This window comes from Suncus etruscus, chromosome 17 (assembly GCF_024139225.1).
Source record: "Suncus etruscus isolate mSunEtr1 chromosome 17, mSunEtr1.pri.cur, whole genome shotgun sequence".
Lineage (NCBI taxonomy): Eukaryota > Metazoa > Chordata > Mammalia > Eulipotyphla > Soricidae > Suncus > Suncus etruscus.
Genome location: NC_064864.1, coordinates 21811297 through 21828628, shown reverse-complemented (window position 1 = coordinate 21828628; position 17332 = coordinate 21811297). Strand labels below are relative to the sequence as shown.

General features: G+C 50.7%; 2 protein-coding genes across 2 annotated transcripts; one reads left to right on the top strand and one right to left on the bottom strand.

Moving 5' to 3' along the window:
- The first annotated feature begins 3267 nt into the window (after positions 1-3267).
- LOC126033644 (tubulin alpha-3 chain) lies at positions 3268-7968 on the top strand. Its single transcript, XM_049790630.1, has 4 exons — positions 3268-3403; positions 4115-4263; positions 4428-5108; positions 7654-7968. Exons 1-4 carry the CDS (start codon positions 3283-3285, stop codon positions 7948-7950), a joined length of 1248 nt encoding a protein of 415 aa, XP_049646587.1. The 5' UTR covers positions 3268-3282; the 3' UTR covers positions 7951-7968.
- Positions 7969-8898: 930 nt separating this feature from the next.
- On the bottom strand, positions 8899-17325 carry MZT2B (mitotic spindle organizing protein 2B). The gene is made up of 4 exons (XM_049764587.1): positions 17095-17325; positions 16397-16545; positions 15512-15691; positions 8899-9289 (listed from the first exon to the last, which is right to left on the bottom strand). Exons 1-4 carry the CDS (start codon positions 17256-17258, stop codon positions 9132-9134), a joined length of 651 nt encoding a protein of 216 aa, XP_049620544.1. The 5' UTR covers positions 17259-17325; the 3' UTR covers positions 8899-9131.
- Between the last annotated feature and the right edge of the window lie 7 nt (positions 17326-17332).

The window sequence follows — 17332 nt, the reverse complement described above, 5'->3', positions numbered from 1 at the left end:
GCTATGTGTTGTTCAAACCAGGGTTCCTACATACTAAACATAAAGCATCAGCCAGTTGAGCTATCTCTCTTGTCCTTACAAAAAGGACTTTTCCCCCTCAATGGGAAAAATACAGTATATTTCAGCCTTCACAAATGCTTTATATTATTTCCCAAAGTCACATTACTTAAGATTAGAGATTTGGGGCTGGAGAGATAGCACAGCAGCGTTTGCCTTGCAAGCAGCCGATCCAGGACCTAAGGTGGTTGGTTGGTTCGAATCCTGGCGTCTCATATGGCCCCAAGAGCCTGCCAGGAGCTATTTCTGAGCAGATAGCCAGGAGTAACCCCTGAGCACTGCCGGGTGTGCTCCCCCCCCCAAAAAAAAAGATTAGATATTTAATATAATTTTTTCTTTTTGCTCCAAGGCTGTTTTTTTGTTTGTTTGGGGGGTTTAAGATCATACCTGGTGGACCTCAAGGGTTGCTCCTGGCAGGCTTCGGGGACCATATGAGATGCCAGGTTTTGAACTGGGGTCCATATGGGGTTCGCTGCGTGCAAGGCAAACATCCCCTATCGCTGTTCTATTGATCTGGTCGGGTTTTAGTCTATTTTTACAGGGAAAGACAGCTGAATAAATAAATACAAGGTTGTTTTTTGTTTGTTTTTGTTTTGTTTTGGGTTTTTTTTTTTTTTTTTGGTCATACCCGTCAGTGCTCAGAGGTTGCTCCTGCCTCTATGCTCAGAAATCGCTCCTGGCAGGCTCAGGGAACCATATGGGATGCCAGAATTCGAACCACTGACTTTGATTGAAAGGCAAACACCTTACCTCCATGCTATCTCTCTGGCCCCTAAATACAAGTTTTTAAGTATCAGATGAAAATAGCAATGAAGAATTGATAGTGACTTTCTGCTGGGGACCAGCCCTGGATGAATAGGGTTGGAGCATGGTCATTTCAGGAATTAGGATATAAGGAATAAGGGGGAGTTGTTGGGGTCAAAGGCTGTTTGTCCTACATTTCATATTTATTCTTTAAGTCAAGAGACAAGAGGGGCCAGAGAGATAGCATGGAGGTAAGGCGTTTGCCTTGCAATCAGAAGGTCGATGGTTTGAATCCCAGCATCCCATATGGTCCCTTGAGCCGGCCAGGAGCTATTTCTGAGCATAGAGCCAGGAGTAACCCCTGAGCATTGCCGGGTGTGACCCAAAAACCAATAAATAAATAAAAAAGAGACAAGGAAGGCTTTCTACAGACAATTTCCTATCTGTGCTCATCTACCCTGGCTAAGCTTTTATAATATCAAAGGATCTCTGCATTAGAACAAATAGGACCAATATTTCTAAAGTGGGTTTATCTTAATGGGTGTTTTGTCTGGGAGATAGAGGTGAGATAGAGTATTTGCAGTTGCTTCCCATGTTAGCCTCTGCATTCCAGATTTCTGGGTCTTGCTACCTTCCTAGTCTGCTTTTCTTATCTGTTTTGTCTTAACCCATTGTTCCCCATCAACGTTCTCTTGAACTAGGAATGATTTTTTCTCAAGGCTTAGATTCATTAAACGAGTTACACAGCAAGTGGAAGTGGCTTAGCTGCCCAGTCACTGTTCCTGTTTTGTAAATGAAGAAATTGGGGGTTTTTACCAGGTCAGAGAGTTTATTCTAATATTACTGGGGCCAAGTGAGTTGAAGACTAAATCAGGCATCTTGTGAAATGCAGGGTATCTGGATTTATGGAAGGCAAATGCACGATTTGGATTAGAGCAGGGGTCTCAAACTCAATTTACCTGGTAGCCTCAGGAGGCAAAGTCGGGGTGATCCTTGAGTGCAAAGTCAGTAGTAAGACTTGAATATTGGGGTGTGTGACCCAAACAAAAACAAAACAAAACAAAAGACTCCTCTAGGGCAGGGCCACAAAATGTTGTATGGAGGGCTGCAAATGGCCCGTGGGCCTCGAGTTTGAGACCCCTGGGTTAGAAGGAAGCGTGAATTGGTGGGGGCCGGAGAGATAGCATGGAGGTGTAGGGCATTTGCCTTGCATGCAGAAGGACGGTGGTTCGAATCCTGGCATCCCTTATGGTCCCTCGAGCCTGCCAGGAGTGATTTCTGAGCACAGAGCCAGGAGTAACCCCTGAACATTGTTGGGTGTGACCCAAAAACCAAAAGAAATAAAAAAGAAGTGCGAATTGGGTGGATTCCCAAGTGTGATCAAGCTCGCAGTGGAGCAGTGTTTTCTTTGTCAGCAGAGAGGCCTTTTTCACTTAATTTATTAAATTTTTTTGGTCACACCTAGCAACGCTCAGGGGTTTCTCCCGGCTCTACGCTCAGAAATAGCTCTTGGCAGGCTCATGGGCCCATATGGGATGCTGGCATTCTAACCACCATCCTTCTGCATGCAAGGCAAATGCCATATCTCCAAGCTATCTCTCTAGCCCCTTTTTAATTTTTTCTATCTTAGGGTTTTAGATCTCACCTGGCAGTGTTCAGGGACTATGGTATTCAGGCTTGTTAGAATTAGGCCTCAAGTTCCAAAGCCAGGACACTAGAGAGACATAGGTCTGGAAGCAAACGTCCACATAGGAAATAATATACACACACTAAAGAGGGTGAAATGGGGTCAGGAGTTCTAACACATAAGCCTTCAGCTCCTAAGAAGCAGGAAGCTCAGTGGGAAGTCCGGAAACAGAATGTTTTCCTGAGTCCTGAGATATTTATTAGGAGGAACAGACCTTACCCAGAGATGCATTTAGGTGGTCTAAACACCAATCCATGGTACTACATTCAAAGATGTACCCAACCAATGAGTAACAAGGTGTATACTGAGTGGGATGGCATCTGGTTAATCCCACACAGGCCATTGCCCTGCACTTGGCCAAAGGCCACCCTGATCCACCATGCCTTCCCAGATTTCCTTACCATTTTTCGTATCAATGACTGAGGATTCAATAAAAAAAAGCCTTTTACCAAGTTTCTTGTGATGGAAAAGGATGAATTTACTATTATCTTTGCATGGAGAAGACCTAATTTGGAGCATGGTAGAAATGCAGGATCTAGGTCTAACTCAGGCATTTAAATGGTTGAGAATAAGTGAACATATACAGAGAGAAGGGGGTCACATAAGTCTCAAAGGAAGTGAATGTAGAGAGGGCCTGGACACATAAACATGCTATTGCTTGACGGGTCTCACGATTCTGTCCCTGTTTCCAGCGCGAGTGCATCTCTATCCACGTGGGACAGGCAGGGGTCCAGATCGGCAATGCATGCTGGGAGCTGTACTGCCTGGAACATGGGATTCAGCCCGACGGCCAGATGCCAAGTGATAAGACCATCGGCGGTGGGGACGACTCGTTCAACACGTTCTTCAGTGAGACAGGGGCTGGCAAACATGTGCCCAGAGCGGTGTTCGTGGACCTAGAGCCCACTGTGGTCGGTAAGCACTGGGACAACCTGGTGGGAGTGTGGGTGCAACGTCATCTCACATGCCCTAGAAGTCCCTCTGCAGAAGAGACAGGACACGCAGGCAGGGAAGCCACATTTGATGGGGTGAGCAAGGCCAGTGCTGGCAGGAGCGTAGGACAGAGGCCCTCTACCTCAGGAAACCTGAGGGAGAAAAGCCTCAGTGTTCTGGGCACTAGCGATAGCTCAGCCCCAGGAACCTTGCCCCAAGGTCCTTCTTGGTATAGGTACTGGCCCCTCTGCTGATTGGGGGCCTGACCTGCTTTGAGACAAGAGGAAGGCAAGAGTGCACAGTGGTTGGCTTCTTCCAGGTGAGAAGCAGATTGGCCCCACAGAGAGCTGTCAGAGTGGCCTTCCAGTGGCCCCAGGGATGAGAGGTCGGCGGCCTACAGCCGGACTAGTCACAGAGCGTGGCCCAGCACAGCTGCCTGGTAATGGCCATGAGACCTAGTGCCCCAGCAAGTGTGTAGGGTCATGTCTGAGACCGCAGAGCTGGCACCCCATGGAGAGGCCATGGACCCTGCCTGGAAGCAAAAAGTACCATTGACCAGCTAGTCATCCAGAAATGATTTCATAGGATCCATGGGATCCCCAAGGCAGACCTTATTTGATGGAGATGCCCCCTCTATGTGTGGGGTTCCCAGAAGGCCCAGAGTCTTCAACACGCATGTTGTCCCTCTTGCAGATGAAGTGCGCACAGGGACCTACAGGCAGCTCTTCCACCCGGAGCAGCTCATCACCGGGAAGGAGGATGCAGCCAACAACTACGCCAGGGGCCACTACACCATCGGCAAGGAGATCGTGGACCTGGTGCTGGACCGGATCCGCAAGCTGGTGAGGGGAGGCCAGAACGGGCCGGGCCAGGGTGGCGAGTCCGGGTGTGAGTGGGGCCATTGGGGCCGGCGGGGCTGGGTCAGCGTGGGCCTGGGAGAGGGGTTGTGTGGTTGCTCGGGGCGCCACAAAGATGCCGTCTCACCTCTCTGCTTCCTCCCTCCTAGGCGGACCTGTGCACCGGCCTGCAGGGCTTCCTCATCTTCCACAGCTTCGGTGGCGGCACAGGCTCCGGCTTTGCCTCCCTGCTCATGGAGCGCCTGTCGGTGGACTACGGCAAGAAGTCCAAGCTGGAGTTCGCCATCTACCCGGCCCCGCAGGTGTCCACGGCCGTGGTGGAGCCCTACAACTCCATCCTCACCACGCACACCACCCTGGAGCACTCGGACTGCGCCTTCATGGTGGACAACGAGGCCATCTACGACATCTGCCGCCGCAACCTGGACATTGAGCGGCCCACCTACACCAACCTCAACCGCCTCATCGGCCAGATCGTGTCCTCCATCACCGCCTCCCTGCGCTTCGACGGGGCCCTCAACGTGGACCTGACCGAGTTCCAGACCAACCTGGTGCCCTACCCGCGCATCCACTTCCCCCTGGCCACCTACGCGCCGGTCATCTCGGCCGAGAAGGCCTACCACGAGCAGCTGTCCGTGGCCGAGATCACCAACGCCTGCTTCGAGCCGGCCAACCAGATGGTCAAGTGTGACCCTCGCCACGGCAAGTACATGGCCTGCTGCATGCTGTACCGGGGTGACGTGGTGCCCAAGGACGTCAACGCGGCCATCGCCACCATCAAGACCAAGCGCACCATCCAGTTTGTGGACTGGTGCCCCACTGGCTTTAAGGTAGGTCTGGTGGCAGCCCCGGCCTGGAGTGCTGCCCCTGTCAGAACAGACTTATTTCCATCAGCTGTACTTTGACACATAAGCAGTAACCTCAATGAGTCATTTACCTGGTGCTATTTTCTGAGTGTTACAGTGCTATTTGTGATATTTCATTGGTTTTTCTTTTTTTGGCTAAAAGTATATTTTATTTCATGGACTATTTTTTTGTTTTGTTTTTGGGTTACACCTGTCAGTGCTCAGGGGTTACTCCTGGCTCTATACTCAGAAATCGCTCCTGGCAAGCTCGGGGGACCATATGGGATGCTGGGATTCAAGCCATCGTCCTTCTGCATGCAAGGCAAACACCTTACCTCCATGCTATCTCTCCAGCCCTTTATGGACTATTTTTTGGGAGTTGTTGAATTAATATGGAAATGTAGGTTGCACTTAGAAACGTAGTGCTCTAGGGCTAGACTAAAAGCACAGTGGGTAGGTAGAACACTTTTTAAATTAGCAAAAACCAAAATGTGAATACTACAATAAATGCAGCTTTAGTAAATTTTTAATTTTTATATTATAAATTAATTATAACTTAGGATTTATAATTAGTGATAATTTATAATTATAGCTCTTGTCCCTCAACATATATATACATCTTTTTTTGTTTTTTTTTGGGTCCCATTCGGCAGCACTCGGGTTACTCCTGGTTCTGTGTTCAGAAATCGCTCCTGAAAGGCTTTGTAGCACCATTTGGGATGCCGGGATTTGAACCATTGTCCTTCTGCATGCAATGCAAATGCCTTACCTTCATGCTATCTCTCAGCCTCCCCCCAAACATATTTTTTTTTGTTTTGGGGTCATGCACAACAGTGCTCAGGGGTTAATCCTGGCTCTGAGCTAGGATTCGAACTACCATCCATCCTGAATCAGCTGTGTGCAAGGTAAACGCTCTACTGCTGTGCTATCCCTCTGGCCCACCCCAACATTTTAAAAATATTTTTTTAAATAACTGGTCATATCACCAGAATTATAGTATAGATGGGGGCAGGGCACTTTGCATTGCATGTGGGCCCACCCAGTATTGATCCCCAGCTTGCATATGATCTCAGCACCATTAGGAGTGATCCTTGAGTTCAAACACCATGGGGTATGACCCCCAAAATAATGTTTTTTAAAAAAGGTTATATAGAAACAAAACAAAATTCAGGCATTGTGGCCAGAGTGATAGCACAGCGGTAGGGCATTTGTCTTGCATGCGGTCAGCACAGGACAGACCCCAGTTTGATTTCTGGCATTCTATATGATCCCCTGAGCCAGCCAGGAGCGATTTCTGAGCACAGATCCAGGAGTAACCCCTGAGCGTCGCTGAGTGTGACCCCAAAAAACAAACAAAAAAAAATTCTGGCATTACTATACAATGTTGGTATTACATTTCACTTTACAAATGATATGCAGAAATACAATTTAGAAATACATTAGATCTGGGCCCGGAGAGATAGCACAGTGGTGTTTGCCTTGCAAGCAGCCAATCTAGGACCAAAGGTGGTTGGTTCAAATCCCGGTGTCCCATATGGTCCCCCGTGCCTGCCAGGAGCTATTTCTGAGCAGACAGCCAGCAGTAACCCCTGAGCAATGCCGGGTGTGGCCCCCCCCCCAAAAAAAAAGAAATACATTAGATCTAACGAAGTGTGCCAAAAATATTGTGAAAAATGGCAGCATCTGTTTTACTGAGTATCCTTATATATATATATATATATATATATATATATATATATCCTGGCCCACATATCCTTAAGAAACTTCCCTCTGATTCCTGAGAGATAGGACAGCAGGTAATGTTGGCATGCAGCCAACATAGTATCCCATATGTTCCCTTGACCACCGCCAGGAGTGATTCCTAAGTGCAGAGCCATGAGTAACCCCTGGGCTTTGCTGGGTGTGACCCTAGAACAAAGGAAAAAGACACCCTTCTTCATCTTCTGTACCACCCCAGCTATACTCAGGGATTATTCCTGTATCTGCACTCCTGATAGGCTCAGGGGATCATGTGGAGTGTCAGGGATTGACTGGGTGAGCCATATGCAATCAGGGGATCATGTGGAGTGTCAGGGATTGACTGGGTGAGCCATATGCAAGGTACGTGCCCCCTCCTTTCTTCTGACACAGGGAATCCTTCCTGATGCCATCCCTATTCTGCTTGATTTGCAAGGAGTTGGGGAGATGCTTCAGCAGACTGGGGCGTAAGCTTATTGGCACCTCTAAGAAGACCTGAAGAGTGAGCAGTTCTTTTTATAAGGCAGGCTGGCTCACTGCCATGCAGCATCTATAGTCACTGCCCTCAGGCCAGTTGAGATAGAGTTTCCAGTTTTACTTTGACTGGCACCCATCTCTGTACTCTCCTGGCACTTTGTCACAGACAATGGCCCAAGGAAGATTTACAGGGAAGTGGAACTTTACCCAAATGCCAGTGGGCATCTCTGTGCTCTGCTTTCTATGAAAGCAGCCCCCAGCTCCAGGGAATGCAGAACCTTACTTCATATAATGTTTTCTTCCCTTTCTTTGCCAGGTGGGCATCAACTACCAGCCTCCCACCGTGGTCCCAGGAGGAGACCTGGCCAAGGTGCAGCGGGCCGTGTGCATGCTGAGCAACACCACTGCCATCGCTGAGGCCTGGGCCCGCCTCGACCACAAGTTTGACCTCATGTACGCCAAGCGTGCCTTTGTGCATTGGTACGTGGGCGAAGGCATGGAGGAAGGAGAGTTCTCCGAGGCCAGGGAAGATTTGGCAGCTCTGGAGAAAGATTATGAAGAGGTGGGCGTGGATTCTGTGGAAGCAGAGGCTGAAGAAGGGGAGGAATATTGAATGAAGATGATGGGGCTTGCAGGCTCTCCTCTACTGATTAAAGGTTGTCTTAAACTGCTGTGGTGCTCTTGTGGGGTACTGCACTGTGGGAGGCAGTGGCATGGCGGCTTCTGTAAAAAGGTCCCTGATGAAGGTGCGGCCTGTCTCGGGGTCCACTTTGTAGTGTGCCCAGTTCCAGGAACATCATTCAGGCTCTTGTATTTCCAAAGTCAAACTGGCAACACTCAGTGACACTTGGGTTACTTCTGGCTATGCGCTCAGAAATCACTCCTGGTTTGGGGGACCATATGGGACATCGGGGGATCGAACCACAGTCCGTCCTGGGTCAGCATGTGCAAGGCAAACACTCTACTGCTGCACCATTGATCTGGCCCCTACACTGGCCATTTTTCAGGGCCTTCACTGATGGTACATGTTGGAGAACATCTGAAAGCTCAGTACTGTTGAAATCTGAGGTCCATGTTAGTGGTGTGTTCAGAGAGTCCTAAAATCTGGATCAGATAATGCAGTTGGGACATGTTGGGGGCAGGAAAGTTTTACTGGGTTAGGACATGCTGGGGTGAACTAGATGTTATGAAGGTTCATCTTTTCATGGTGCCTGGAAACAAACCTAGATCACATGTGAGGCTTTGCCACTAAGCCACATCTCTGCATCTTTTTTTTTTTTTTTTTGGTTTTTGGGCCACACCCGGTGACACTCAGGGGTTACTCCTGGCTATGCGCTCAGAAGTCGCTCCTGGCTTGGGGGACCATATGGGACGCCGGGGGATCGAACCGCGGTCCGTCTCCTAGGCTAGCGCAGGTAAGGCAGGCACCTTACCTCGAGCGCCACTGCCCGGCCCCACATCTCTGCATCTTTAACCTCATTTTTCCTCTAACTGGAAAGAAACACACACACGAGTCCCCACTGCCCCAAATACCCTGGGAACAGGCTCAGTAATTCAAACTAAAACAAGGATGTTGGTTTATTATGAAACACTTAGAAATACATAATAAATTTCTCAGACCTGTTTCAAGTCTCTTGATTACATCAGCTATAGCACACAACACATTCTACATCTTTGTACCTTAATATATATACATAAGAGGTGACAGGGTGTCTTGAGTGGGACCCTCTATTTTACAGAATGATTTATTAACAACCACAGGGAATGAGGCCCCTGTTGGGAGCAGTCTGTCCTTCAGGTACTGCTTCGAGGGGGGCTCTTCCCTGTCGCAGTCCCCTTGGGCAGTCTGGTTGCACTGGGCTGTCGGGGCATCCTCTGGCTGGAACCTTCTCGGCTACTGCGTTCTGCCAGTGCTGAGCCTCCACCGAGGGCAGTGCTGCCTTTGTTTCTCCCTGAGCAGACAGAACACAAATATTAAGGAGCAGGGCAGATGCCACATGTGGGATTAAGCAGCAGCTATTAATCAGTAACAACCTTGTTACTCATTGGTTGGAAACACTTTTTTTTTTTTTTTTTTTTTTGGTTTTTGGGCCACACCCGGTAACGCTCAGGGGTTACTCCTGGCTATGTGCTCAGAAGTTGCTCCTGGCTTGGGGGACCATATGGGACACCGGGGGATCGAACCGCCGTCCGTCCAAGGCTAGCGCAGGCAAGGCAGGCACCTTACCTTTAGCGCCACCGCCCGGCCCCGGTTGGAAACACTTTTAATGTAGTACCTTTGATTGGTGGTTAGACCACTTAATCCCATCTCCGGGTGTGGTCTGTTCTTTCCTACTATCTCAGGACTCAGGTTAAAAACACTCTCTTCCATTTCAGACTTTTCCACTGAGCTTAGGAGCTGAAGGCTTGCGTGATGGGAATTCCTGAACCCATTTTACCCTCTTTATTATGCATTAGATTAGATCGACGTTTGCTTCTAGACCCATGTCTCTCCAGTATCCTGGCTTTGGAACTTGAGGCCTGATTCTAACAGCCAGGGTTGCCACATATCTGTCAGCCAGGGGCCTGCTGGTAGACCGAGTTCCCAGACTGACTGCTGCCAAGGCCAGTCCTACTTGCCAACAGGCAGTACAACACATTACTATACACACTCCTGTTCACCACATTCAGTGTGAGAACACACAGGGAGCAGTGGTCAGGGTGGGGCCCAAGCGGGGTATCTGGAGGCTCTTTCTCAATGTCTTCACTTCCTCCTGGCATCCATCCAGTGGCCCACCCTTGAGGGCTCTCGGGGTATCCCATCATCCCTGACAGGTCTTCTAACTAGTTGCCAGGAACTTGTTGCTCAGATGGGGAACAACTGATTCAGCTATTCTTGCTCTAGGATTCCTGAGTAGGGGCACAACCAGTGGTCCCGAGGGGCTACTCTGGACAGTAGTCAGGAGTGTGACTACTACAGTAGTCATGGTGTGACTGGAGGGCCAGAAGGTCCCAGGAATTGAATTTGGCCTCCCATGTACAGAGCTGTTTGGCCCTTTGAGTCCTCTGGCCTTGATTTGTCATTTTCATATTTTACTTTTTCTTTGATAGGAAGAGCTATGACTAGAACTCACTTTGAGCTCTTGGGTCAACCCCTGCCCCACAATACTCAGAGGCTATTTCAAGCTCAGCTCAGCTATCACTCCTACTCCGGGACCACTCCTCAGGGCTCACTCCAACTTGGGAATCATGCCTATGGGTCATACCTACTCAGGGCTCACTTCTGGCAGTGCTGGGAACCAAACCAGACTGGCCACATGCAGGCCCAGTGCTTAATCGCTGTACAAACTCTCCAGCCTAAAGTCCATTTCAAAGGCGTTTTCTTTCTGGGCTCAGGGTGTTGGAAGGCGCAGGCTGGCCGTTAGGTGGCAGTCCTCCCCACTGGCTGGCATGGTCTGTCCCTGAGAGTTCTCTGAATATCTGACCCAGCCCAGTCCTTAAGCGTCTCAGGCGCCTGCACTGGGGAGTGAGTTCTGGGAGAAGAGGAGCAAAGTGGTTTCTCAGGTGTCTGCTGCTTCTGCTCCACCGTCTGCCATCAAGCTAACAGAGGACTTGCATGGCAGAGCTGCTGCCCCTGGCTCCTCTAGGATGTCAGATTTGTATTTCCACTGAATATAATTAAACTCACCCCAAAAGTCCTGCAGGGAGAAGGTAATATTTCTTAGGAGAGGTTTTGTAAAGTTCTTCCTCAGAAAACAAGGGGTCTTGGGGATGTAACAGTTTAACAGTATAAACAGGTAGGACATTTGCCTTGTATGTGGCAAATCCAAGTTCCATACGTTGGGCCCTGCCTAGACTAAATCCTAAGCACAGAGCCAGGAGTAATCCTTGAGCACCACTGGGTATGTCCCAAAAACGAGAAAGAAAAGAAAGAAAAGAAAGAAAAGGAAGGAAGGAAGGAAGGAAGGAAGGAAGGAAGGAAGGAAGGAAGGAAGGAAGGAAGGAAGGAAGGAAGGAAGGAAGGAAGGAAAAGAAAGTGGCTGGTCTATAGTGGTTGTACTGAGCTTGGAAGTGACAGCCCAGGTGGTGTTGAGGACTCAGAATCTGCTCAAGTCTCCCAAACATTTAGTCTGGCAAAGACAACAAATCGTCAGAGTGAAAGATGGGGTGATGGTGAGAAGCAAGGCAACACAGTCTATCAGGAAGTTATGAGAAAGGTACCAATCATTTCCCTTGAGAGAAAAAATAAGCCATGGGCTGGAGAGATAGTACATCGGTTGGGCCTTGCATGCAGATGACCCATGACACACCAAGTTCCATCCTTGGCATCCTTTATGGTTCCCCCCCCCCCCCCGAGTCTGACAGGAGTGATCTCTGAGCGCAGAGCCAGGAGTAACCAGGAGTAACCTCTGAGCACCACTGGGTATGGCCCCAAAATAAACAAACAAAAAAGTAAGTGTTTTAGTCCCCAATGACCAGTCAGTGTTTAAGGATTCTTACCTTGCTGGAGACAAGCAAGTGCCCTCTGAGCCATATCCTTTCCCAAGCAGAATAAACCCTGATCAGCATTGGGTGGTAACCCCCAAATCTGATAAAAATCCATGTGTCCCCCTCGAAAAAATAGGAAGTTGATAAACCCAGAAATGTGAAACCAGTGGAAATTGGAGTCAGGAAAGTGCTAAAAAAAAAAAAAAGACCCCATCTTAAAATCAAAATATATCATTGAGCCAGCTCTGGGATTCTCAGACCTAGTCAGAGAGAAGATCTCCCCATCCATTTCAGGCTGGTGGTAGGGCAATGAAGAACGGTATGCTGGTCTGGCAGTAGGAAGACCCATTTTGGGGTTTTGTTTGAGGACATACCCTACAGTGCTTGGGGTATCATGCACTCCTAAGACCGAACCCAGGACTCCTGGTTGTGAAGCTTGTACTTGGCCTGCTCGCTCCCTTGCACAAGATCTGCTCTTTGAGTCCCTACTCAGCCATGCCTCTCCCGGGGGCCCAGCTAAGGGATTTTGGTAGCTGGCCACTGGGAACATTTGTGGGGTCTTTGGAGGTAACCATGTGGGCTGGGCAGGGCAGTAATGGGCTCCCTGGACTGGTTCCTGACAGCCTGAGGCTGAACACTAAAACTCACCTGGCTTAGGTGGTCCCTAAGCCAGTATTCCTCCTGTCCCCAAATTAGCTTATGGCCACTCAGCATTTTGTGAGCTCCCCCAACCTCACTGTGAAGCAAAACCCTGAAAATGTATAAGCACTTGGGGAGACTCGGAAGCTAGGGAGCCAACAGACCTGACTGGGCCACTCACTTCTGGTGGCCTGTGGGAGAACCTGCCTCACCATCCCACAGGCCCTGTGGGAAAGCTGATGAAAGGCAGGAATTAAATAGAATGCAGGGTGGCTGGAGAAATGGTACAGGGCTTGCCTTGCATATGGTGACACAAGTTTGATCCCTGGCACCCTCTATGGTCCTTCCCAGCCCTGCCAGAAGTAGAACCAGAAGTAAGCCCAGAGCATCACCTAATGTGATACAATACCCACCCCCAAGAAAACCAAAACAAAATGTCAATGTGGGAACCATAGAGCTACTGAAGGAGTGAAGGTGTTTGCACTGCATGCAACTGACCCTTGTTCAATCCCTGCCAGCACATGGTCCTATAAACACTGCCAGGAATGACCCTGAATAAAAGCCAGGAATAAGCATTGAATATTACCATATGTGGCCCCTAGACCCAAAAAAACAAGAACAAAATGATAATTAAAAAGTAAAATTGGGGGCCGGAGAGATATTTTTCTTTCTTTCTTTTTTTTTTTTGAAGAGAGATTTTTGAGCGTAGAGTCAGGAGTAACCCCTAAGCGCTGCCAGATGTGACCCCCCCAAAAAAAAACAAACAACAACAAAAATAAAATTGGGCCAGAGAGATAGCATAGAGGTAAGGCATTTGCCTTGCATATAGGACAGTGGTTCGAATCCTGGCATCCCATATGGTCCCCTGAGCCTGCTGGGGGCGATTACTGAGTGTAGAGCCAGGAGTAGCCCTTGAACGCTGCTGGGTGTGACCTGAAAAAAAAAAAAAAAAAAAAAAAAAAAAAGTAAAATTGAGAGGGCTGGAGAGATAGCACAATGGGTAGGGCATTAGCCTTGCACACAGCCAATCTAGAACTGATGATGTATGGTTCGAATCCTGGCATCCCATATGGTCCTCTGAGCCTGCCAGGAGCGACTTCTCAGCGCAGAGCCAGGAGTAACTGCTGGGCACTGCTGGGTGTGACCCAAAAACCAAAAGGAAAAACTAGTAAAACAAACCAAAAAAAAAAAAAAAAAGTAAAAGCAGGGGCTGGAGAGATAGCATGGAGGTAGTGTTTGCCATGCATGCAGAAGCACAGCAGTTCAAATCCTGGCATCCCATATGGTCCCCCATGCCTGCTCGAAGCGATTTCTATCAGAGGCTGGAGAGATAGCATAGCGGTAGGGCATTTGCCTTGCATGCAGCTGATCTAGGATGGCCTTGGATTCGTTTTCGATTCCTGACTTCCCATATGGTCCCTGAGCTAGTCTGGGTGTTTTTTGTTTATTTGATTTTTGGGTCATACCCGGCAGTGTTCAGGGGTTCCTCCTGGCTCTACACTCAGAAATCGCTCCAGGCAGGCTTGGGGACCATATGGGATGCTGGGATTCGAACCACCGTCCTCCTGCATGCAAGGCAAATGCTCTACCTCCATGCTATGTAGACCAAAAGCAAAAAAACAACAACAAAAAAACCCAAAAAAACCAAAAGACAAAACAAACAAACAAACAAACAAAAAACACTGTGATTTCCCTAATCTTCAACAGAAGCGATTGTTTTCTCAAAAAGTTCCTTACTGGGCCTGGAGAGAGAGCACAGCGGCGTTTGTCTTGCAAGCAGCCGATCCAGGACCAAAGGTGGTTGGTTCGAACCCCGGTGTCCCATATGGTCCCTTGTCCCTGCCAGGAGCTATTTCTGAGCAGACAGTCAGGAGTAACCCCTGAGCACTGCCGGGTTTGGGCCCCCCCCCCCCCCAAAAAAAAAAGTTCCTTACTACAACAAACACCTTCACTCTACTTTGGGGTCTTCTGAGGCAGAAATGAGCAAGCTTTGTTGGTGACAGGCTCCTAAAACCATGTGGATAACTCACAGTACCTACTATCAGGGTCTGGAGCACCTACATCCTGAATTCTGTGGTAACTTTAAATAAAGCCCAGTAATCCCAACACCACCAAGCTCCAGTCAACAAACACCACCAGCTGATCCCCTACAGCTAGAACATTATGAGAAATGGAAGCAATGGCAGAAGTGGCAACACGCGGCCATAGCACTCCCTGGTATGGGGCTGCTGTCCTCTTCCTCACCTCCTGCCACCTGGGACCCCAGGCTGCCCTCTGTTTTGTGCAAATCTTCCCAGGTCTCAATGCTAGCTAATGACCACCAAATCCAACAACCCCCCCCCAAAAATGACCTTGAGTATGAGACTTCCCCCTGCTTCCTATGCCAGGATTCCCAGAGCCACCTCCCTGATTTCCTGACTGCCCTCCGCTCTCCTCACCCCAGCAGAAGATTCCACCTCGCAGATCCCTACCCTGCCCTCAGTATTGGGTATTGGCACATAGGTGGCACCAAGACCTGGCAGGAGGCTCTGTACCACTTAGCAGTCTGTGACCCACCTTCCCTGGCTGAAGATCTGGTGGCATGCGGACAGGTAAGGAGGGTGACATGCAGGGGCACTTGTGGGATCTCAGGCTGTCCTCCACTGTTGACTTTGCACCCCCTCCTCACCAACTCAGGCAATACTTGGAAAGTCCCTACAGCCCCCACAGTTGGGAAAGAGGAACCAGGGCCTCCTCAGTCAGGCTTTTCATAGCTAAGAGGTCCCAGCAATGCTCACGCCTGCACTCTGCCCTGCTCCTGGGCAGGGTGCACCTCAAGGGTGGAAACTCCACTACAGCAGAAATACTATGGCAAGGGTCAATGGTCCCTGTCCTAGAAGACCACAGCTGTCTCTATAGCACAGGGACATCGTGTCACCCCTAAACTGTGTGCCAGGGGTGACCTGAAGTCCTACTCCTGTAGCTCAAAGCTCCTCAGGATTGGTGGTAAAGATGTGAGGAGCACTGTGGTCTCTATGGCAACAAGCACCAACCCGTCCCCCCAGCCCAGAGAAACCAATAAACGCGACCTGCGAAAGGAGAGAACAGGCAGCAAGAGAGGCGGAGGGACCCCGGGGGCCCTGGAGAGAGAGGCGAGTAGGTAGCATCCGGGCCGTGGAGCAGCGCCGGGGAGGACGCAGGCTGGGGGGCCGAGGAAAAGGAGGGCCTTGCAGGGGGGCTACGGTTCTTGGCAGAAAGAAAGGAGGCCGCTGGAGGTCGGAGAAAGACAAAGAGAGCAGACAGTGTGGGTCAGTGAGGAGGCCCACTGCCCCGCCAGGAGCCTCTCAGCATGTGGTGAAGATCCTGAGGGGCTCTTTCCAGGTATAGTGAATCCCACATCATTCTGACAAGAGGAGCTAGCCTGGAGGGTCACTTCCGCTCAGGTTTCTGTCTGCCAATAGAAGTGCCCTGATGACAGCATGTGCTCACATCCATAGCGGCCAGAAATGTGGAGCTTGTAAAATTGAGCCTGGATTCGAACCCAGCCTAGGGCTGCCACCCTGATTTTTTGGCTGTAGTGTCCTGTGCGGCTCTGCTGGCCATACTCCAAGGCAGCCCCAATCAACAGCAGCTCCCAGAACAGGCACCAGAAGAAACCAAGAACCGAATAAAGACCCCAGTAAGAGGTGCTGGGATCACGTGTGTCCCCCACTTGGGGATTCATCTAATCAGGCCCTATGTGTCCTGGGCAGCAGGTGACCTGCAACGGGGCAGGGGACTGCAAGGTATTGTGGTGATGAGCACTGCTGCCTTACAATGAGGCCAGGCCTGGGAGGGCGGGTCCTGGAAAAGCATCAGCAGAAAGGCCTGTCTATGCAGAGCTACATGTAGCCTCGGAGGCCTGTCCCCATTCTTTACCCAGTCCCACCCAGGCTGCCAGGGCTACAGGGCATAGCACCTTGCACAGCACTAACCTCTGCTCTCTGGCATGCTGGCTGAAGGAGCCGGCATGGCCACTGGGTCCTGGGACTCGTTGGTCAGTCTCTGCCCGGCACACATGGACTTGAGCATCTGGAAGACGGCGAGTGGTGCCACGTTCAGCTTCAGCAGGTCCACTAGGATCCTGGGGGTGGGCACAAAAGCTGTGGGCAGTGGGACCTCCTGAACCTTGCAGCGGGCCAGGCAGGGTCCCTGGCTAGGACTGGGTCGGGGGGGGGGCAGGGCTGGGTCCATGGGGGGGGTCAAGGCTGGATCCTGGGGGTTCAGGGGGTGCCAGGTCTAGGTCTGGGGGTCAAGGGCTGGGTCCAGGGGGTGGTCAGGACTGAATCCAGGAGCAGTCAGGTCTGGGTCCAGGGGGCGCAGGGGGGGGTCAGGTTTGGGTCTGGGGGGGCCAAGGCTGGGTCCAGGGAGTGGTCAGGGCTGGGCCCAGGGGGGATCAGGACTGAGTTCAGGGGAATCAGGGCTGAGTCTAGGGGGGGCCAGGGTTGGGTCCAAGGGGTGGTCATGGCTGAGTCCAAGGGGTCCGGGGGGGGTCAGGTCTGGGTCCAGTGGGGGTCAGAGATGGGTCCGGGGGGACCACGACTGGGTCCAGGGCTTGTCCAGGGGGGCCATTAAAGACTGAGGGAGGGTCGGACGAGCGCACAGGCCCCAACCGGGTCCACTCGCCGCTCACTTGAACACGTCGGGGTCCATGGCGCCGCCGGCCGCCTGAGCCAGCTCGTACAGCTCCATCTCCTCGGCATTCAGCACCTTCTTCTGCCGCAGCACCAGCTTCTGCAGGGCGGCATCCATCCCCGCGGGAGGAACCCGCCCGGGCCCCGCGCTGGGCGCCGCCATGACAACCGGAAACGGCGCTCTTGCCACTCCAGGGCGCTCTCGCCTGCCCGGCCCCGCTCGAGCCCTCTGCTGAC